This window comes from Lactuca serriola, chromosome 4 (assembly GCF_051521515.1).
Source record: "Lactuca serriola cultivar US96UC23 chromosome 4, Lser_US96UC23_V15, whole genome shotgun sequence".
NCBI lineage: Eukaryota > Viridiplantae > Streptophyta > Magnoliopsida > Asterales > Asteraceae > Lactuca > Lactuca serriola.
In genome coordinates, this window is record NC_136411.1 from 73,155,736 (window position 1) to 73,180,108 (window position 24,373).

Consider the following 24,373-nt stretch of genomic DNA (forward strand, 5'->3'; position numbering starts at 1 on the left):
AACTCACTAAGCTTTGTGCTTACGTTTCTCAGTTGTTGTTTCAGGTACCTCTTCAGCCAAGGGGAAGGAGCAGGCGCGGTAGCGGCTCATCACACACACTCCTTGATTCCGCATTTATGAGTTTACCCTGGGATTGATACTTTGATATTTCGATTGGTTGTATGATTTGGCTTTTAGACATGGTTTACGTTGTGATGTGGTTTGATCAAACAATGTTTTCTAAAGTAATGTTTTAAAAACGAAATTTTTGGACGTGAAAATTGGGTCGTTACACAAACACAACCAAAATACATTAAAACAACTTTCTATCCCACCAATCCATCAACATAACCAACAAAAACACAAAAGAAACCACAAAGACATAAAGCAATGATTTCCATCTTCCTCCTTCCACTGCTTGTTGTGCAATTGGTTGTTCCACAACGTCTCCAAAAAAGTTCCCAACTGGTTGTTCTTGCCCAAACTCCCCAAATATTCGATGGTTCTCCAAATTGACATTGTTGTGTAATACTAATAACAGATTTGCATACCACTGGCTTGGTAGAGGAGGATCCACCTAACGAAAGTACTTGCAATCTTTGAGTCCATTCTGGTAATTTGGGCATCCTATAAACCTTCTTCCTGGGTTTAATGGAGTCCATGAAGTCCATCTTCCTACAGGATCACCACAGTAGCACCTCTTTCTGAGACGATTCATTGAAGATGAAGAAGACGAAGAAGACATTTGTCTTGGTCCTCCACTACTCCTGCCTCCACTGCTCCTGCTTCAATCGTTGTCTGCTAGGGCACGAATGAAGTTTTCCACTATATTTAGAGTTTAATACAAGGCCATTAAATGACTCACTAACCACCTTAGCAAGTCCTTGCCACATAAGCCAATTTAACCGGCTAAATGAAGGTCACCGGTAAAATATGGCCGAAATGTTCAATTTACCCGGTCTCCTGGGTTTTTTTGTTCAAAAAAAAAAATGTTGGGACAAAAGTGTAACTTTTCCCAAAAGTTTGAGACTTTTTTGAAGATTTCCCTTTAAAATAAAATGATTATTTTGTAAAATATTATCAAAAAGTGGGAAAAAGAATTTATATCAAGGTTGTTAAATATCAGGATTGTTTTTGGGTTTATATCAAGGTTATTAAATATCAGAATTTTATTTAGGATTGTTTTTGGGCTTATAAAATTGAAATCGGAATATTAAGACCCCATGAAATAAAACATATTTATAATTTATAATTTTAAATCATAAAAAATATTTCAGTTATTTCATTCAAAAGTTACAAAAACTTCAAACTATTAGTTATAAGTCACAACATAAAATCATAAACAGTAAATTGGTAAATGGTAAAAGAAATAAAATACTAAAAAATTTTCATTTGCTAAAATAAATAAATAAATAAATAAATAAAATCAAGGGAATGTAAGATCGGATTGGATCTCGATCCTACCTATGATTTTACTATCATATCCCAAATACGATTTAACTTATTTTTCATACTTAGGATCGTAGGTTCGTACGATCCTACAATTATGATCACGATTTTGACAACAATCATTCATTATGATGTGTTTGACAAAACTAGTTGGCACCAGGTAACATGTAGTCTGTAGCATTTTATTAAACGTTATGTGAGATAGCTTTTGGATTTAGAACATATTGTTTAAAACCAAACGTTATAAACTTGATGTGTCAAACGATGTTTGTTTTTTTTTTTTTTTTTTTTTTTTTCAAACTGAAGCATTTTCTTAACCGCTGGAAGCTAAAAGCTCTTAAACACTCACAAAGATGTCGGACACACCCAATATCATCTTTCACAAAATTAAACAAAATTGATTTATAAATAATTATAGGTCCCAAATGACATCTTTTTCTAGGAATAATGAGTTATAAGAGAAAAACTTTTGATTTTGTTTATATTTAATTAATTTTTTATATTGTTGAATAAAAACTTTTGATTTTATTTACATTTAATTATTTTTTTATATTATTTAATATTTATCAATGAATTTATTTTCTGTATTCAAAAATATCAATATGACATAAAAGTATTTTTTGAAAAATAAAAAATATGTTCACCGATAAATTATGTAAACAAAGAAAAAAGTGACGAATGCGAACAAAAGTCAAATATTGTTACCTCATTCATTATCCTTTTTTTTTCATTTTATTTTTATTAAAAAATCTATTAATTTGTAAAATATTTATTATTATAAAATTTTATTTTGTAAATCTATTTTTAAACAATTGCACAAACATTTAAGTGTTACACAAAAAACTTTAGAAAAATAAATATTTATAAATGTTATAACAAAAAATAACCTAAATTATTTTGATAAGTAATTTATAAATATTTATCTTTTTCTATCTTTAGAACTTTGTGTTATAAATATTTTTGTAAAAAACTATTTCGTGAGTCCATCCTCAATGTTCTTCAACCGATTAAAAGCAAGTCAGGCTATGTTTGGCGGACTAGCTGAAAAGCTAACTGATGGCTGAAAAGCTAGCTGTTAAATTAAAAGCTAGCTGATAGCTGAAAAGCTAGCTGATAAAAAATAACGTTTAGTAAAACTAGCTAAAAAGCTAGCTGAAATATATAAAATTACATAAAAGGACATGTAAAAATATGTGTTTTTATAATTAATTAAAGGGTGTATTGCAAAATTTTAAAAAAACTCTTAAAAAGCTAGTCTAAGTAGCTTTTCAAAAAGTTAGCTTATAAGCTACTTTTTGGCTTACCAAACACAACAACATAAAAAAGTTCAAAAAATAAACTAGCTTATCAGCTAGCTGTGACGCGCCAAACACAGCCTTAGCAATTAAATGTGAGTTTGAGTTTTATTGGAAATTGTAAAAAACAAAGATCGGTGTTTGCTGTTTTCACAATATATATATATATATATATATATATATATATATATATATATATATATATATATATATATATATATATATATATATATATTAATTTTTTTTTTGTATCACTCAAATATTTGATATTTCTATCCACTTAAAATTTTCATTTGTTAAGTGAAGATAATGTTTGAAGGATCATCAAAACAATTTTCATTTATTAGTGGTTGTTAGGTCAGATTTTAATACTTAATTATTGTTTTTATCAAGACAAGAAAGAGAAATATATTTTCAGAATAAAATATTATAAAGTTAAATATTTTAATAAAGTAATAAATTTTTTGATAAATTAAAATAAAATATTAAAAGGAGATAATGAATTATATGATAACAAAATTTTACTTTTTGTCCATATTTTGTCAAAAATATATATACATAAATTACCTCTAAACTTATTTTTGATGTTTGAAAAATACCCTTACGATCTATCGTAACAGTCATAGTGACATTTTTTGAATATATAAAAAAATAAATCACCAATAAATGATGTAAACGTGACCCAAAATCCTTTGTGACAGAGCTTTGCAAAATAAAAAAATAAAAATAAAATAAAATAAAAAAAAAGCTTCAAGCTCATTTTGAAAACTGAATTTTTTATTTTACGATGAAGTAATAAACATCGAAAATATTTGTGAAGAACCTTGCATATTTGGATGACTTTGATGATTAACCATTTAACCATTTAACCATTAAATAAATAGCTATATTATAGGCTTATTTTATTAATTTTTTTAGTAATTAGTTATTTTTTACCATATAGAATAACAAGCTTCTCAATTATTTGGTCTTAGATATCAAGATACATATAAACATAAAATATTCACTGCCACAAAATTATAAACTTTTATAAATTGGGATAATGACTTGATAGGGTAAGACATTTTTTGAAATATACATATTTAGTCCTTATTCTTTTTTTTTTGTAAAATAAACCTTTATACTTTATTAATATGTACACATTAGGTCATTTTCACCGGATTCTACAGGTTTTGCTTACGTGGAAAAGTTTATTTTACAAAAAAAAGAATAAGGACTAAATGTGTACATTTAAAAAAGTATCTTACCCTATCAAGTCATTTTCTATTTCTTTTATTTTGTTGAAATGAAATACATAGGTGGCATCCACATATCCACAACAAGATTTTTCCAACTTTTATTCATCATGAAAAAGAGGGAGAACCCCGATCTCCGGCGACTCCTTTGTGTGTTCCTACACATCACTGGTAAGGAGGAATGATGGTAAAAACAACAAGGTCGAAGGGTAAGGCAGGAGGAAGTAGAGACGGTAGTTGGCGGCGATGAGCTGCTCTGGTAGCCCCCTCGTCGATTCTTTCTTCTTTTTCTGGCAACATATCTCAAAGATGGAGGCAAAGAGAGACAGATCGGAGAAACACAATAGGTAAAGGGTGTTTGACTGTTGTTGTTCGACCGGAAGGAAGAGAGACGAGAAAGAGAAGGGTCGCCGCCCTTTTCTTGTTGCTGGAGGATCACCCACCTCCGGTGACAAGCTAATTAATTGCTATTTAGTGCCACTTGTACTTCCACATCAGCAAAACCTGTAGAATCCGGTGAAAAAAACCTAATGTGTACATATTAATAAAGTATAATGGTTTATTTTACAAAAAAAAAAAAAAAATAAGGACTAAATGTATACATTTCAAAAAGTATCTTACGTTATCAAGTCATTTTCCCTAAAAGAAAATTTGTATATGACCGGTATATCGGGTATAGCCGGTCACAAGGACTGCATTGTTACAAAAAATAAAGTATAAAAGTTTATTTTATAAGAAAAGAAAAATAAGGACTAAATATGTACATTTGAAAAAGTATCTTACCCTATCAAGTCATTATCCCTTATAAATTTAACCATCAAATTATTAACATAATTGGTAAAAAAATAGCAAGATTAATAAAAATGATAAACATAATTTTTTTTTATTTTTATTTTTTTTATTTATTTTTTTTTTTGCACTTTGCAACGAACCTTTTGATTTTTAATTACAGGTGAATGAAAGTATAATGAATTTCTAAATTGATAACATGACTAGAATACAAGTGGCTTTGTATTATGCTCAAATTAATAAACTAAAATAATAACAGAACATTAAAAGAGCTATAAATCAACAGTTAAGCAACATTCAAGTGAGAAACACAACCACAACTAAATATATCCGGTATAATTCTTGATTCTTGTTCTTTAGAGAATCAAATCTCGATCCAGGCTGAACCGAAGTTTATTTATACGGTTTTTTTTAACCTCATTTGTTACAGTCTCTGCAAAATCGAGCTAACTACAAAATGAGATTCAAGAGCACCATAAAGTGCTAAACTCAAACAAGTCTGCCATAAATAAACAAATAACATGCACATGTGAGGTGTCAAAAAAGGCAGTTACAAAATCCAAACACCATTCTTGAGTTGAGAGTAAATCATGAAGAATTAGTTGACCTTGAAACCAAACAAAGAGCATGTGATGCACCAATGGCTACAGAAACAACATTATGGGAACCCCCCAAACCATCATCCTCCATTAAAAATTTCACTTCAATTGGAAAAGCTTGTATTTCTGGCACACCAGGAACCCCTAATTGTCCATCCTTCCCATTCCCCCACATGTACAGCTTCCCTTTATCTGTTGTTGTATATATTAATTCTTAATATAGAATATAGAATGTCACCTTCACAATTCAAAGTATTTGAAGGGGTTGATATATTATCACTTACCAGTTACAGCAGCTGATGAAGAACCTCCACAAGCAATATGGACAACTTTCTCAGCAGCTAGAGACTCGATAATCAAAGGAACAGTTTGATTTTGTGTAGAAAAATGCCCCAATTGTCCATGTCCACCATACCCCCAAGAAAGCACTCGACCATCATCTTCCAAATAAAAACCAATAAATCATATCAGGGAAATATTATTAAAACCGTTTGTTGGAATATAAGGGTAAAACGGTCATTTATGGCCACATACCGGTTAAAGCAAGAGAGTGATATCCACCACTTGCTATTTGAACAACACGAACACCCTCAAGACCGGGAATCTGTTGAGGTTTCCAACCACCAATTCGGTTACCTCTACCAAGCTCATTGTTTGAATTTGCTGTGTAAAGAAAAACATAAATTAGGGTTTATGATTATATGAAAACGGATAGATAAAAAGAAAGCAGTACGTTTCGTATTTTTTATTTTTATTTTTTACCTCCCCAACTCCACAACTGGCCATCATCTGTAATCACGGTTGTAAAAAAACCACCACAAGCAACAGAAACAACGGGAACTTGTAGTGATTTTACTTTTGAAGGTATGCTAAGTCCACCAACTTCATTTTGACCACGAGTGGGACCTAGCCCAAGCCTCCCTTCCCCTTCATCTCTTCCCCATGTATATACCTCACCTATGTTCAACATGTATAAAATAAAGATAAAAATGATATTGAAAATCCCATTTTTTTCAAATAATAAATGATGTAATTAAATATGATTTGTAAATGGATCCACACCTGCTTCAGTGATTGCAGCAGTATGTGTACCACTGGTTGCAATTTGGGTAATTTGTCCCTCCCAAGTGCCTTGTACTCTTTTTGGAGAGAGTTCTCTGGTATAAACAGAATGACCAAGAGCACCAAAACCACCATAACCCCTGTAAACTTCATTATAAATGGCAAAGAGAACTTTAATGAAAATGCAATCAAAGATTACATATTGAAGGCAAGTTGTGGTGTGTGACATGAAATGCATCATTTTTGGTGTTATGCCTACATATACAGATAAATACACACACAAACACAGCGTCTTGAAGTGGGATCTCAATAGAAGCATTTCTGCTAGTTATCTTTGCTCGATATTTTCTAAAACTTCTGTCATCGATTAGTCGAAGTAATAGAATAGAACAGATGAATTCAATTCAATTAAACACTTATTCATTTAGTAGTTGATTTGAATCCTCTAAGCTTCTCAAGTTTAGCTGAGATCCAACAAATAAGGTCATGGAGGAAATAACTGACCATGAGAATACGTGACCAAGTGAATCGAGTGCGACGGAGTGAAGCCCACCGAGAGCAATACTCCGAACCGATTCCAAGTTAGAATTCACCGTCGGACGAAAAACAGTGTTTTCATGACCAAATCCGAGGCGTCCACCGTCGCCTTTTCCCCAAATCCACAATTTCCCGTCGATTAGCACAGCAGAATGAAATAGTCCACAGGCAATGCCAATTTCTAATTGGTCGTCGTTTCTCGTGTGACATGAAGTCGATGAAGAGATACGGTAAGAGAGAGGAGGGAGAATGAGTGATGAAAAGGGAGAAGGGTATAGTTGTGATTCTTCCTTGCCGTTGCCGAGTTGGCCTGAAGAGCCTCGCCCCCATGAGAGTAGCTGGAGGGTAACCGCATCGTCGGAGGTGGAGGCGGAGTTGTACAATATTGGTAGTTTGTTGGTGGTGGTGGTTGTTAGTGTACGTCGGAGTTGGCGGAGCGCCATTTACTTGTTTCGTTTGGGGTTTTTCCGACGTTTCCTTTTGGGGTTTATTTGCACAGATCGGCTGCACTCTGTATGTCGGTTGGAGACTTGCGGTGAAGCCAATAAACCACTGGTTTCTTTAAAAATGTGACAAATCGCATGTTTAATTCTATTTTCAAAATTAATTTGGGTGTTGTTTTAAACCTTCATCCTATTCACATGGATAATTATTTTACTCTTAATATATTTTTTTCATTTACTTTTATTTCTTTATTAGATTTAAAGTAAATCAAAAAGAAACTAAAACAAATATCTCCACCCATCTCATTCCATTTCTCCACAGATTACCCACCACCATTTAAGACCGCCAATTCATTCGGTACCACCACTTATCAACGCCAGCAACTCCTCCAACCAACCCATAATCTTTATCGTTTTCTCCACCTTGCACCTGCCATCTCCGATGACATCGTACATATGACGATGGAGGCCAATATGAAAATCTAGGCGGTGACAAGACTCTTCATATTCATTTTCGATGATGTCGTACAAGTAACGATAGAGGTCAAGATCGATCTAAACATCTATTGGAAATCGATATGAATATATATCGGAAATCGTCGATCTCGAAACCCTAGCCAATGGAGATCGATGGTGCAGCTTAACGACTTCGGACGTCGTTAGAAGTGCAAATCACTGGTGGTGATTTGAAACCCTAAGCGGTGGTTTGAAACCCTAAGCGGCAATGGTGATGGTGTATGTGAAAGCTAGATCTGACATGTGTTCTTGGTGGTAGAAGGTGGTCGACAGGACAAGAGTTGTGCTCAGTGGTTGACGATGGCTCACAATGAAGATAATGGTTGATAGGTGGAGGAGATTACAAGATGGTGATGATGGCAATGGTTAGTGGTTTATGGTGGTACAAAAGGTGTGTGTATGTGTGGAGGCTGTTGGTTTCTGACAAGGTGGTGGATATTCAAAGATGGTGGTGATGATGGTGATTGGTGACTCACGGTTAAATAGTTGGTGGTATAAGGGTTGTTGACATTAGAAGGGACGTTCGGTTGTTTATGAACAATCAAAATGGTGGTGAATGGTGTTGCAACAATGATGACAGACAATTCTCCAACAATGGTGGTTGTCGATGGTCCGACGATGGTGGAAAGACAATTAGTGGTTTTTTGTGAGGCTGAGGGTTTTGGTTGTTCATAACGAGAGAACTAATGAATAAGAGGTTGAACCATTTTTTTCTAAGTATAATTAATAACAATAAATAGATCAAAAACAATTGGAAAATAAATAAGCAAGGACATTATGGTCATTTTAGATATGGCATTGACTAAATTCGTAACAAAACCGTATATCAATGACGAAACGTGCAAAATTTAAACAAATAAAGACAGTCTGAATTAATTTTTAAAAATATAGACTGAACATAGGTTTTGACACATAAAAGAGGAACGATTATTGTAATTTACTAATTATAATTATTATTTCACTTTTTATTAAAAACTAAAGTTTTTTATTAAAAACTAAAGGTTACAACTTACGATCCATAACTTATACTTTAATTTTGCTTCCCAAATTTAGAGATACATAATCTATTTTACAAAATATACCAAAATAATAATTTATAATTTATTGAGTATTCACTAAAAACCATATGATTCCAAATATTTTCATGTTATCCATTTTTATATTTTATTAAAACATGATTATGATTATTCTTATGGTTTCAAGTGGGTAGATATATGAAGACCATGTTCCAATAAAATTAACGTTATGTCTAATTTGTAAAAGATTAGATCGAATTAAACGTGACTAGTGCTTCAATTTCTTTTTTGGATATTCATGGAACCAAATTCGATACAATCTAATTTCTATATATCTCAATAATTTCAATAGAAATCACTATGGTGAGGACGTTGATATTTTAGATACCTACAATGTATCAAGTTGTTGAAAACCTATAAAACATTAATCTATATCTATATAGACACTCCTGTTAAGAGGACAAATGAAAGGCATTCGGTAAGATTCTGCTAGAATTTCAGGGTAATAAAGACACTTGGATACTATGATAATTTGATTCCTCTTTCGAATCAAAGTATTTTGGTGATACTTCCTAATCTTTGATTGGATAAGACTCAGAAGAGATTCATGACAGAAAATGGAATGTATCAATTTCGTGAGTACCAAAAAGCTAACCAAAAATTGGTTAAATACCTCCTTTGTCTGAAAATTGTCAAATCTATCATAAAACATTTTTCCAACAATCAAAAACTGTTATAAATCCGGGTTATCTATAAGGATTAATGCAAAGCCAAAAACGGGTCAAATATTGAAAATTTGGATTTCCGATTCATTTTTAATACAACAATATAACCCAAATAAAAAATTCCCGCGTTGACCTGGCAGCTCGACCCCAGCCAAGGGCTCTGCCCCTTGGACCTCGCTCCCAGGGGAGTTGCCCCCGGACCGCCGTTCGTTTAAGGGTTTCGCCCCTAAATGACAATCTACTTTTAATCTTGAATAAACTTAAACAAGTGTGCACTCCGTACCCTTCCGTACTTGTTTATTATTCATCAAGATTAATTTTTGGTCAACAAGTCAACTTATTACACTTAAATACAATTAATGAAACAAATCACCAACAAACCTCCCCCATATAAGTGTAATCTTGATTAACTTAAAATAAAAACATAACAACAACAAACTGATGTATAAATGAAATATCGTGACGATTGAATTTCACATTAGTATATTACTTCGAATATTTGAACCCTTAAATGGGTAATAAACATATTTGGAATGAGTAATATACTAATGTGAAATTCACTTAGAATGGGTAATAAACGTATATTATCTTAATGTATTCACTTAGAAGAAAAAGGATTCAATAAACATATCCAGTCAAGTCCCAACTTCTTGAAGCAACTAAACTTCATGCATATATAGGTAGTTCTTCTGTTCTTGCACCTGCAAATGCAATTTTTCAAAGAACTATTAAGAAATTAAATTTTAGCATCCTTAACTTGCAGTACTGAACACATACCTTGGGATAATGATAATAATGTGTTCCAATCTTCAAATATCTAGCTTTCCACATTGAATTCAACATCTAATATTGCATTAGATGAGAATTAGGTATCTTAATATAAAAGATTTTAGGTGGACTTTAAACTGTGACAACCCGTTATTTTCTTCTTGAAAAATCAACCCTAGTCAATCAAAGTCAAACTTGGGTCAACTAAAATCAACTTAAATCTTATTCTATTTTAAATGGATTAAATTATTGATTTATAAATGTGTACACCTCGTATTCAAGGTATTATATGTTTAAGAGATGAAGGCTTGATGTCCGAAGTCCATTCTTTCTTTCCCTTCGGACATCGACCTCCCAACCGAGAACAAGTACACTTCGGGCCGCAAAAGGGTCACGGCCGTCAACTCTTCAGACCGTGAACCCTCGCAGCAGTACTCATGTTCTCGGCCACCACCGCCTTCGGACCGTAAATGAGGTTCACGACTGTGAACCCTTCGGACCAATGTTGAGGATTCCGGTAGCAGCAGTTCGTGTGTTCGGTTATCTTGGATTGAGGTGAGTTTCTTCCGCTGTATCCGTGGGTAGAAGGCACCAATGTTGGCTCATTAGTTTATGCTTGTAGTATGATGATTGTCTTCGTGATAATTGTCTATTATGCTTGTATTTGCTTGATGTCTCTATGACTTTTTTCTAATTATATTATGTGATAGTGTTAGGGGTGAAATAGACCGATACCGGTTGAAATATACCCAATACTGGTTGAAAGAGACCGAAAGGGTTGAACTATACCCAATACCGGTTGAAAGAGACCGAAGGGGGTGCAATATAACAAGTACTGGTTGAAAGAGACCGAAGGGGTTGAAAGCACCCATATATGCTTGAATGTAATGTATGTATGGTATGTGGTATTTTGGGGGAGCTCACTAAGCTTTGTGCTTACGGTTTTCACTTTATGTTTTAGGTACTTCCAGTCCAAAAGAGGAGGGCCCGACCTGATCGCGCCGTATCTGCCCATGTTTTTCACATTATGTGATTTTGGGATTTGTACTCTGATATTATTTCTCTATGATACACTTTTGGTTGTTTTGACATGGTTACTAGATGCTTTGAAACGAATTAAAAATGAAAATTTTACTTTCTCGTTTTTGGGATGTTACACAACACCTTCCATATGTCTTAGCTTCGGAAGCGTGTGATGATTCAACAATTGTTCCTGTGGATGTTATTCAGGTTGATGATCTACTGAACTATGTTGAGAGACCTGTGGAAATTTTGGATCAGAAGACGAAGGCCTTGCACAAAAGGTGGTGTCTTTGGTCAAGGTTCAGTGGCAGCATCAGGAGGGTTCCAAATGGACATGGGAACCCGAGTCAAAGATGCGAGAACATTACCCCGAGTAGTGATGGGTTTTAGCCATAAGAACTTTCCTATGTGCGCATGCAAAACCCTAATGCTTGGATCTAGGTTTCTCTAATTAAACATGCTTTGGATCCAAGACTTCTAATGACTAATTAGGTATAAGAACAATACAAAATCAGATCTAGAAGTTTACCTTTGAATCTCTTGTTTGATCTTGTTGTCTTGGAGCTCTAGAGTCACAACTGTCACTCCTCCAATGGCTTACAAACACCAACTAGCAAAGAGGATGATTTGAGAGAGAGGTTAGGAGGAAATTCGGCCAGGGGTACTCTACTTTAGATGAGATGCCGATTTCCCTTGGTCACGAGGTCTATTTATACTTGTAGACTCCTTAAGGGTTTCACCTTAAACCCTAGTTGGATAATCTTTCCTTAAAGCAATCCAAATCCTTTCCTTAGATAAGCATTAGACGATTTGAGGCTATCCCTAGCCCTAGAATCCGTCCACCCTTCATCCAATAAGGATTTACAGTCTAAAGTGTAACTATCAAACAATTGACAGTTTATACCCTCTTATTTAATTAATCTCTTTAAGTCACCAAATTAATACTAATTAATTTATGACTTATATTAATCAAATAACAATATTATTATTCCTTATATTATTCTCATAATATATTAATAATATTTATTCTCTCATAATAAATCATCCTGTCAAGTTGCTATGGTGAAGGCAACCCAAAAGGACCATGCACAATCGGGTCAAATACTTGTCTAATATAGTTGCAGCCTTAGACACTATTCCAACAATCTCCCACTTGGATAAGTCTAGTAACTATATGCACAAGTACAATCCGATTCGCAATCATAGCTCTCAAAGACGCTGTCAAACTCTGATCTAATCAATCTTGTCCTTTAGATAAGGGATCGTACAGTCCTCTGTTAGATATCATGCTGACAATTCTATGGAATGATTAGTCTAGCATTTTGGTTTCTCGATCTCCGATTTATTTGACATAGAACTTAATCGAACACATCAATTCAGTTCTGACCGGGCCCGACACATAAGTCAAATCAAATCATCGAGCGACCGAGATATCGCTTTTTCTTACTTAGGATAAAAGTTACATATAAACTTCGACTTATATGCGTTTACTTATTCATTAATCAACTATACACAACAATGCGTTTTATAACACCGAGTTACTGATGCATTTTCGCATTATCAATGTACAACCAATTAACAAATAACAAACCATATATCTAGGTTTTAAGACTATATGATATTATCGTCTTGCGATCACCCTTTTATATATCATATTCCATAAGGTGATTCATGCAAGCGCGGGTTTGTTCTAATGCTCAAAACTAGTTCATAAGCACTCATGAACGTCGTAGCAATCTTTTGCCATGTCTAATACCATTTAGACAATATACGCACCAATTCATGACAATCTTCATTCATATCTACTTCCAACATATGAACGATTGTGGAAAATTTGAATAATTCGATTATTCTTAATAAACTCAATTATTCTGGAAGTCAAAACATGCAAAATGAAACAATAGTTAAACAATTAACATAAGACAGTAACATTACTCATAAATAAAACTCCTTTATTTAATCATCAAATGTTAATTACATTTATCTATTACACGTTTCTAATACTATCTAATCTATGCTAATATCATCCTTTAGCCCAATATTCCTAGCATGCTGCAAGTGCTTAACCCTACTCAGTCCCTTCGTAAGCGGATCTGCTGGGTTATCTTCTGATGATATCCTCTTTACTACGAGTTGTCCTTCTTCTACATGATGTCTAATAAAGTGGTATTTTCTGTCGATGTGTCGTGATCTACCATGATCTCTCGGTTCCTTGGTCAAGGCAACCGCTCCTTCATTATCATAGAAAATCTCCATGGGCTCCTTTATGGAAGGTACAACTCCAAGATCACCGATGAAGTTCTTCAGCCATATTGCCTCCTTCGACGCTTCGCTCGCTGCAATGTACTCTGATTCGCACGTTGAATCAACTACAGTTTCCTGTTTGGAACTTTTCCAAGTCACTGCTCCTCCATTCAGGGTAAAGACCCAGCCCGACTGCGAACGGTAGTTGTCCCTGTTGGTCTGAAAGATGACGTCACTATAACCTCGCACCTTCAAGTCATCACTCCCTCCGAGGACTAAAAATCATTCCTTCGTCCTCCGAAGGTACTTAAGGATATTCTTCACCGCAATCCAATGGGCTCTGCCATGATTCCCTTGATATCTGCTAACCATGCTCAAAGCAAAGAGTACATCAGGGCGAGTACAAGTCATAGCGTACATGATTGAGCCAACTGCGGAAGCGTATGGAACTCGACTCATTTCAGCTATCTCAGCTTCGGTACTCGGACTTTGAGTCATACTCAACTTGGCATTACTTTGTATCGGTAATTCTCCCTTCTTCGAGTTTTCCATACTAAAACGTTTTAGTACCTTTTCTAAGTAAGTGTTCTGACTACGTCCTATTAGTCTCTTACTTCTTTCTCTCACTATCCTTATTCCCAAAATGTAAGAAGCTTCTCCGAGGTCCTTCATAGCGAAGCACTTCCTGAGCCAGGACTTAACTTCCTGCAGAGTCGGGATGTCGTTTCCTATGAGCAATATGTCATTGACATATAGAACGAGGAAGCTTACTATACTTCCACTGGCTTTGACATATACACACTATTCATCTTCACTTCGTACAAATCCAAACTCTTTGACTTTCTCATCGAAGCAAAGATTCCATCTGCGAGATGCTTGCTTAAGTCCATAAATGGACTTCTTAATCTTACACACTCTATTCGGATGCTTCGGATTCACAAACCCCTCTGGCTGAGCCATGTAAACATCCTCAGCCAACTTCCCATTAAGGAAAGCGGTCTTGACATCCATGTGCCAAATCTCATAATCATGAAATGCGGCAATAGCTAGCATCACTCTAATAGATTTTATCTTCGCAACTGGTGAGAAGGTCTCATCATAGTCAACTCCGGGAGTTTGAGTAAAGCCCTTCGCGACCAATCGCGCTTTATATATGTGTACGTTTCCATCCATGTTGGTCTTCTTCTTGAAGATCCATTTGCACCCAACGGTCGTGCGTCCGGGCACATAATCAACCAAATTCCAAACTTGGTTATCATACATGGATTGGATCTCGCTATCCATTGCCTCTTTCCATTTCACAGACTCCAGGCCTGCCATGGCTTCCTTATAGCTATTAGGTTCATCAAGATTTATTAGTGTACCATCACTAATATACGTGTCCCCTTCGGTAGTAATATGAAAACCATAAAACTGGGGTTGAAACCTAACTCTATCGGAACGTCTAAGAGGTAAGGACTCGTCAATTGGTTCAACCGGAGTTTCCTCCTTGGGTTGAGTGCCAGCGGTAGAGGTTCCTTCATCTATCGACTCTTGAATCTCTTCAAGTTCGATTTGCCTCCCACTGTCTCCTTGGCCTATGAGTTCTCGCTCTCGGAAAACCCCTATCCTTGCAACAAAGACAACATTGTCCTTCGGTCTATAGAAGAGATATCCAAAGGATTTATGCGGGTAGCCGATGAAAATACATCGCTCACTTCGAGGTTCGAGCTTGTCGTGAGTATCTCGTCTTACGAAAGCCTCGCAACCCCAAAACTTGATATGTGCCAACAAGGGAGCTTTCCCCGTCCACATCTCGTGAGGTGTTTTGGCAACCTTCTTAGTAGGGACTCGGTTAAGGATATGGGCGATAGTCTCTAAGGCATACCCCCAAAAGGAGATAGGTAGTGAAGCACGACTCATCATAGAGCAAACCATATCCAATAAGGTTTGATTACGCCTTTCTGCCACACCATTCAATTGTGGTGTCCTAGGTGGCGTCAATTGTGAAACTATTCCACACTCCTTGAGATAATCGTGGAATTCAAGACTTAGGTACTCTCCTCCTCGATCGGATCGAAGCATCTTGATTTTCCTGCCCAATTGATTCTCCACTTCATTCTTGAACTCTTTGAACTTTTCAAAAGTTTCTGACTTTTGCTTGATTAAATAGATATACCCATATCTACTGTAGTCATCGGTAAAAGTCACGTAGAAGTGGTTCCCATCATTCGTGGTTGATCTAAACGGTCCACATACATCGGTATGTATTAGGTCTAATAGACCCTCACCCCTTTCACACGTACTTGTGAAGGGTGACTTAGTCATCTTTCCAAGTAAACAAGACTCGCACGTGTCATCTTCCCTAAGGTCGAATGACTCTAAAACTCCATCCTTTTGGAGTTGGGCTATGCGTTTCTTGTTGACATGTCCAAGACGACAATGCCACAAGGATGCTCTATCCATACTATTGGAAGAATCTATGTTCAAAACATCATTTCCTAAGTTATCAACAATCATAATAGTTTCATAAATTCCATTACATGGTATAGCTTCAAAATAAAAAACACCATTTAGATAAGCCAAAATAAAACCATTCTCATTATTAAAAGAAAATCTAAAACCTTGTCTAAACAAACCATGAAATGAAATGATGTTTCTAGCCATTTCTGGCGAATAGCAACAATTGTTCAAATCTAAACTTAAACCATTTCTAAGCACTAAAGAATACACTCCAATCTTGGTCACAGGCGACGATCTTCTGTTCCCCATGATTAGATTTATTCTTCCATCCTCCACATCCCTATTTCTTTTTAGTCCCTGCACATTAGAACAAATGTAGTAACCACAACCGGTATCAAGAACCCAAGAAATAGCATGAGATGAATCGTTAGATTTGATTGTGTATATACCTGCGAAAGACGGCCTGATCTTTCCTTCCTTGATGGCTTGCAGGTACTCTGGGCAACTTCTCTTCCAATGTCCTATCTTGTGGCAGTGGTGGCACTCTGCCTCCTTCGGGTTAGGGTAGGGTTTAGCAGGGTCAACTTTGGTCCCGCTAGAAGAGGCACATCTCGGGCTTTAACCTTACGATAGTTCTTAGACGAAGCCTTCCTCTTCTTTCCCTTTCCTTGTCCAATAGCCAAGACAGGAGCAGCGGGCAGATTGGGAGTTGGTGCCACAGACTTGTCCTTGAAGTTGCTCTCAGCGACCCTCAAGAGACCTTGGAGTTTGCTTAGGGTGACCTCCTCTTTGTTCATGTGGTAGGTCATCCTAAATTGATTGTAGCTCGGAGGCAAAGAGTGAAGCACCATGTCGATCGCCAAGTCTTCCCCAAAGTCAACATTTAACTTGCGAAGGCGGTCGACATACCTTTGCATCTTTTGCAGGTGCACGGTAAGAGACTCTCCATGACCCATCTTAGCAGAAATCATGTTAGTGAAAATCTCATATCGCTCTTGTCTCGCGTTTTGGTGGTATCTCTCCAATAGGTCTTGATGCATCTCGTACGGATACATGTCCTCATAGGACTTTTGGAATTCGGAGTTCATGGTGGCTATCATGATGGAATGTACCTTCGTTGCAATGCGCTCATGAGTTTCAAAAGCGGTCATTTCAGCCGGAGTAGCGATTTCAGGGTTGATTTTCTCGAGCTTCTCATCGAGGACATACTCCTTATCCTCATAGCGAGCAATCGTGCGAATGTATCTTATCCATTCGCTAAAGTTCGTCCCATCGAAAGTGACCTTTTGACAAAGGCTCATCAATGTGAAAGAACTTGCAGCAGCGTTGTTTGCGTTCGACATCTACAAATAGAAAGGACAAAGATAGATTAGAATATGAATCCCTAATTATCACCCAATAAGAAAAATTAGGGCTAGGATCCAACAACAATATTTACATATTAGAAAAGGGATGCCGTAATCTAACATGCAAATAATATGAAGGTAAGTAAATGACGATTCACTAATTCTCCACCATAAAAACATAACTTTAAGTCCTAAATGTATTGAGAATTCCTCGGTTCGGATGAGATTCATTGGAACTATTCAATGGCATGTTTAAATCTCGATATGCCCCTCTTGTTTGTGACTGGGATACCGAGGATCATAAAGCGGGTGTGAGTTACCATGCGAATTCACATGGTGCCTTCATTGTAACGATCACCTATTCGATGTGCCGGTAAACCACACACGCTCCATCGAGCTATGATAAACAATGAATCACCCTTTGCCACCTTTTCTTAGAACCAATTAGTGTGCCGGTAAACCACACACGCTCCACTAACTTCTTAGCAAGGATGCAAAGTGTAATTTCATGGGATTGCATCAATTCACTTTTCCTAAAGTAACTAAGATTGGGAATTTTTTTTAAAATGTGTAGTTACTTTGTATTTCATATTATACTTTTAATGAGAGGATGAGGTTGCCCTATCCTACCCATTCGGCTAACGACCCTCCACCGATCAAACAAGCGGTGGGTGTGAGTGTACACCCATTAAACGTCATTTTATAGGCCGCAACCTTATACCCACCTTATAGATCGGCTTCGTGAATGAGGCCTACTAACGGTAAGACTAGCATTTTAGTTATACATATATATATATATATATATATATATATTAATCTTGTAATATTATATTAGTATAGGGTTGTATTTTAAACTTTTAAAAATCTAGGGTTTGAAATTTAAATTGTCTAAATTAAAACTTTTAATCACAAAACATAAATTTCAAAACTTGAGGACAAGTTTTAAACATTTAAAACATGGAGGATCAAATAACAAATAATTTTAATTAGCAATTAATTCCATAATTATCCATATTTGATTTATTCAAGATTTCTTGCAAGATAATTACCAATTTAATCAAAATAATTAATTAATTATCACATAAGGAAATTAAATATTTTATTAGTTGATAAATATCTTTAATTAGATCAAGATTATAGTCATATATATCAGAAAATCGGATTAAGGTTGATCTAATATGATAAAGGCAAGTTTCCATAAGATAAATATGAAAAAAATCCCGAATCTGGCCCTTCCTGACGCTCGAACTCGTCGAGTTCCCAACTGGACTCGTCGAGTCAGGCTAACTCGTCGAGTCCACCATGGGACTCATCGAGTTCATGACACAGAGACACAAAATTCGAAATTTGCAAACAAGATTCAAACAAACAAGCAACAATTTAATAGAAACCAATCTAGTCTCTGATACCACTGATGGGTTTTAGCCATAAGAACTTTCCTATGTGCGCATGCAAAACCCTAATGCTTGGATCTAGGTTTCTCTAATTAAACATGCTTTGGATCCAAGACTTCTAATGACTAATTAGGTATAAGAACAATACAAAATCAGATCTAGAAGTTTACCTTTGAATCTCTTGTTTGATCTTGTTGTCTTGGAGCTCTAGAGTCACAACTGTCACTCCTCTAATGGCTTACAAACACCAACTAGCAAAGAGGATGATTTGAGAGAGAGGTTAGGAGGAAATTCGGCCAGGGGTACTCTACTTTAGATGAGATGCCGATTTCCCTTGGTCACGAGGTCTATTTATACTTATAGACTCCTTAAGGGTTTCACCTTAAACCCTAGTTGGATAATCTTTCCTTAAAGCAATCCAAATCCTTTCCTTAGATCTTGTTTAGTTATGAAATGGTGTTCTTTTGGTCCAATAAGCTTGGTATTATAAGTATGGATTACTATAATCAATATAAGCTATCCTTTCAGACGTTTTGGAGCATCTAGAAGCATAAAAATGTATTCTTGGTTGTTATATTCATTCTATGCATGATTTACAAGGTCTTAATGGGTTAAGTAGTTAGGGTTTTGTGTTTGGGCACTTAATGGCCATGCAAGACCATAAAGTTGGAAACATTATTGTTAAGGACGTTATTTTAGGGTTGGATCTGGATTATGGACAAAAGAGCTTAAGGATTAAGTTTAAGAAAGGAATGAAGCCCCTCGCGAATGCTCGACGTAGCCTAGGAACGCTTAGCATTCGAGGTCAACCAACTCGTTTTCTGGTCAAGCTGTGTACGCTAAGCGTACTAGCTGAGTACGATGGGCATACTCAACATTGTTGACCAAGTTTGACCTTTTTACTTTTTGGACTTTGACCTATTTTTACCTAAGGTTATATTGGGTATTTTGAGTTGTGTTTGATATTGGTCACTATTTGATGAGTAGGAGACAGTTAAAGATGATATTCAGAGCAGAGACATATTCAGCTACTTGTTCGGACTGAGAGGTGAGTTGTTACTTACTGTACTTGTGGGTCGAAGGCACCAATGTCGGCCCACTAGATTATGTATCATGATATTTAGGATGTTGTTATGTTGTAGTGATCTGTTAGATCTGTATCCTGGTATATAGGATGTTGCTATTCGATAGTGATATGTAGATATGCCTGTTTGTCTGTTGACTGGTTATATGATTATATGTTGTTGGATATATGTTATTTGTTATGTATATGTCGATAGGGTATGGTGGGGTTGAGACCGTACTTGTTTGTGCTGTTAGTCAACAGACCGGTGCATTCTTACTGATAGGTTATGGGCCAGGGCATTCCAACCGCAAGGTTGTGGGCTAGGGGTAATCCAACTAGGAGGTTGTGAACCAGTTATCTATTGGGCAAGCCAACCTAAAGGTTGTGGGTCGGGGGTAATCCAACCGGTAGGTTGTGGACCCGATATTTGTTGGATTATATGTTTGTGTGGTGGTACTTTGGGGGAACTCCCTAAGATTTGGCTTACAATTTCAGTTTATTGTTTTAGGTACTTCAGATGACCGTGGCAAGGCGAACACGTGATCGTGCATATCCTTCGGTTTTATGTTATATGGATTTAGGGATACTCTGATTATTGAAATACACTTTTGAAACAATGGTTTTGTAAACGTTTATGGTTTTGGGTTGTCTTTTGTGACATCCCTAATTTCACGGCCAGAAAAGAACCATTTTGTTTATGCTTTATGAAAATCAGAGTACCTCTTTTAATAAAAATGTTGCGGAATTTGTTCCCAGAAAAACACGATAAATACGTCATTAAAGCATTTCCGAAGAAATGTATTTTATTCATTTTAAAATATTTGGGATGTCATCGTCAATACATAAACATAAGCATAAACAGAGCTTACATTCATTTACACTAGTGATCTATATCTCCTTAATCTCTCAGTGTAATGTAACTTTATATCGACACATGTGATACAAATAAACGAGTAGGTCAGGTTGGGAAACCTGGTGAGTACATAGGTTTTTCAACCCACAATAATATTATTATGTTTAATCATCAAACAATTAACCCAATTACCCATCCCCATTATCTTCTTTATTCTTAAGGATCTACCCTAGGAATCAACTATTTCTCGTTCATTCATTCCTAGGGATTATCCTAAGGAATAGGTACGAATTCCATCGTTGGCAATGACACATCTGTCAAGCACACCTGCTAGTTCTGTCACTTAGGCGCAGCTGCCAGAATTGTGACATTCTATGTGAGGCGCACCTACCAGTATTGTCCTTCGAGCATAGCTGCTAGGGTTATCTCGTTTATTGACAATATCGTTTTCGAGAGTCCACTCGCAATACATGTCAATGGGTTTTTAGAGTACACCGGTGAACACATCGTTCACAACAACTACAGGTTGCGTGCCTGCTAGTGTTCCAATGGACTGTCTAGAATAGTTCGTGGTTGTCATCCATACTCTGCTAGATGACGGGGCCAACATTTGGGAACAAGGCTTCTCACATCGTCCACCTCTCACCCTTACCTCATGGTGTATATCACCTATTAACTCATCATCCAAATCATATTTCATCTACCCATGTTTTACCTAACATATTACGTAGATATAAATACATATACAGTTTAAATCATATAAAACTTGTATAAAATCATTCATCCAGCATAGATAGCAAGTATACAAATAATATGCACACATAACATGTAGTTTATATAAAATACTTCATATCTATGTGTAAGATGAAAGGGACCATGCACTCATTTGAAAAGGTGGTGATTCCGAACTCAGACAGCGCTTCGCTTCTTAAAAACATAATTTCCTTCGACGAAAACTAGTATTATTACCACTAGAGTTTAGTCTATTATTTGCCGAGACTAATTAATAGTCTAGCTATTATCATTATTATATAAGCGTTAAACAATACTTATATAACCCATAATAATAGCCCAAGTACTTATTATAAGTTCCTAATGACGTTACTATAATTAGATAAAAGCTATATTAAAAATAACGTAGGCGTAGCTCATTTACAACGGGTTTTATAGAAAACCGGGCTTTGCTTGAAGCAGCATTCCCGAGCCGAAAAGCTCTTCTTCTCGGAGCCGTGGAGCACTCCGGGGCTTCCGTCTCGTGCTAGGGAGGTTCCCTAGGCTTTTTGGGGCTAAAGAGAGGTTCTAGAGAGAGAGTAAAGAGAAGAAAGAATGGGAAATGTGTGAAGAAAATGAAGGTGGGAGAGGTTCTATTTATATGGTGTAAAATGGCTGAACTTGGTGCCACATGTCACCATCTAGTGACAAGACTTGGGGAGAAAGCAATGACCAAGATTGTGCCACATCACCCATTTTCGCACAGCACACTTCCGACTTCTAAAATCCGTAACTTTCACATACGAGCTCCATTTTTGATGTTCGTTATATCCACGCGTAGGTAAAAATAAGATCTACAACTTTCATTTTGACTCCATCGGTTAATTCTCGACCGATCTTAAATTTAACAGTACGAGAAGATTATACTGTTTAATGTCCGCGTAAAATTCATAACTTCTACATACAGACTCTGTTTTCGTCTGTATTTTTACCGTTGAGTTCCTATTAATGAGATCTTCAATTCTCATTTAGGTCACGTAGGCCAAAAACCGCTCGATCTAAAATTCGAGTTTCGGGCTGTGCACTGCTAAGCCAAATCTTAGAAAATTCATAGCTTCCTCATACAAAGTTAGATTTGGGCGTTCTTTTTTTTGGTATGTTCTTGGTTTAATGTATACTAAAACTTTTGTTTATATTTCTAAGGCTAAAAAGTCCTCCATCATAAATTCACTATTTACGTCTCCCGGTGTCATGTCGATTTTGCTGTAAAACTTCGACGGACCATAACTTCTTCGTTATAACTCGGATTTCAACGTTCTTTATATGTACGGAACCCTTGAGACGTATTCTACAACTTGGTTAATATTATTTATTCTAAATAATCTTTTGTCAAAAATTCGTTTTCGACCCCTATTATCTCTAATTTGACTAGCCCGGATCTACGGGCGTTACAATTATCTCCCCTTAGGATGATTATGTCCTGAAATCATCAACGAAACAGGGCTAACATGATAACTCCATACATTATCTCTTCATCCTAAGTAATAACCGTAACTTTGATGTTTCTTTGAACAAATATCTAACTCTAAGACTTCCTGATTGCAGGCGGTGCTCGATCTTGCACTTGCTCCCTATCTCACATTAGACTCCAAATTATGACCTTCAAGTCACAATCTCGATCTTTACTGGAGACTGCTTCTTCTTCTTAAAAAAATTAAGATAAGTTATTTTATTACTAAAATGGACCGATGTGTCATTTTCTAATGACTTATCATCGTATGTTCCCACGCTTAGACTCGGGTCTCTTAGAGTCTTTCAGAACAGACTATACATTTCTTCATGTTCTAACCACATCTTAAAAGGTAGCATTTCTAGCTACAAGCAACTATCGCGATACCTATAACGATCACTTTGATTATCTTTTATTTCAATCTTTCGACTTAAGTCAGGTGCTACATCAAACTTGGTTCTCTGAACCACATAACATACTTATCGTATTCGGAATCAATTCAATATGACCACTAGGGTCGGAATAATAATAATCCTCTTAGTCATTACCGAAACTATGGTAACGACATATTTGAATAAAACGGTATCAATTGCTAGCTTCTTGGTAACCTTGTGACTTTCCCAGATCCAAGCGTGAGTCTTGTGCTTCTTGTAGTATAGGCCTCTACTATCTTTCACACCTACTCATACTCATCCCAAGTATTGTATCGCAGTTCTCCAAGTCATTATCACAAAAATAATTTTAACACATACAAATGTGTCCAAATAATCATATAATTTTCCCTAGACTCTACTAGGACTTCTTCCATGCGTATCTTCAATCATCAATTATGCTTCAAATCGGTTGGTGGTGGAAATGCCATACGATGGGACAACTACGGGAATTACACCAATCGTTCCATTATCCCGCCAATCGAAGGTGTACTTCAGACGCACCGTACTCCTCTAAACGTACTGCCTGACATATTCTAAAGGAAAGATACCACTCTTACGATATCTTCCGATAGGTGTCATTCACTATCATAAGACTTTTCATTTCCTTTATTTACTCAATTCTCTATGAGTCTTCACCATGACGTTATTTTCACCGAAGCAAGCATTCATTGCATCGAGACGAGAATATAGATAGAGAAGATTTAGACATGTAACCCTCCTTATTACATCGAAAGTTACATGCCGGTTCTAATACCGTAATCAAACGTTTAGAAATCTGAACACATAAAATTTCCAGATCCGGTCAGCAACAGACCATAGATCCGATCAAACGATAACATCATAAAACATCACAATCATTTAGAACATAAAGCAATTTAGGCATCTTCCCAAAATGAGCTAGTGCTCGTGTCTATTTAGGTGTACTTTCCTAAAATTT

The 24,373-nt window shown here is 36.0% G+C and overlaps 1 protein-coding gene across 1 annotated transcript; it reads right to left on the reverse strand.

Annotated features, from left to right (window-relative positions):
• Positions 1–5,049: 5,049 nt before the first annotated feature.
• RUG3 (Regulator of chromosome condensation (RCC1) family protein) lies at positions 5,050–7,503 on the reverse strand. Its single transcript, XM_079039199.1, has 6 exons — positions 6,913–7,503; positions 6,409–6,548; positions 6,109–6,303; positions 5,881–6,009; positions 5,631–5,786; positions 5,050–5,538 (listed from the first exon to the last, which is right to left on the reverse strand). The coding sequence occupies exons 1-6, from the start codon at positions 7,386–7,388 to the stop codon at positions 5,336–5,338; spliced, it is 1,299 nt and encodes a 432-aa protein (XP_078895325.1). The 5' UTR covers positions 7,389–7,503; the 3' UTR covers positions 5,050–5,335.
• Positions 7,504–24,373: the final 16,870 nt, after the last annotated feature.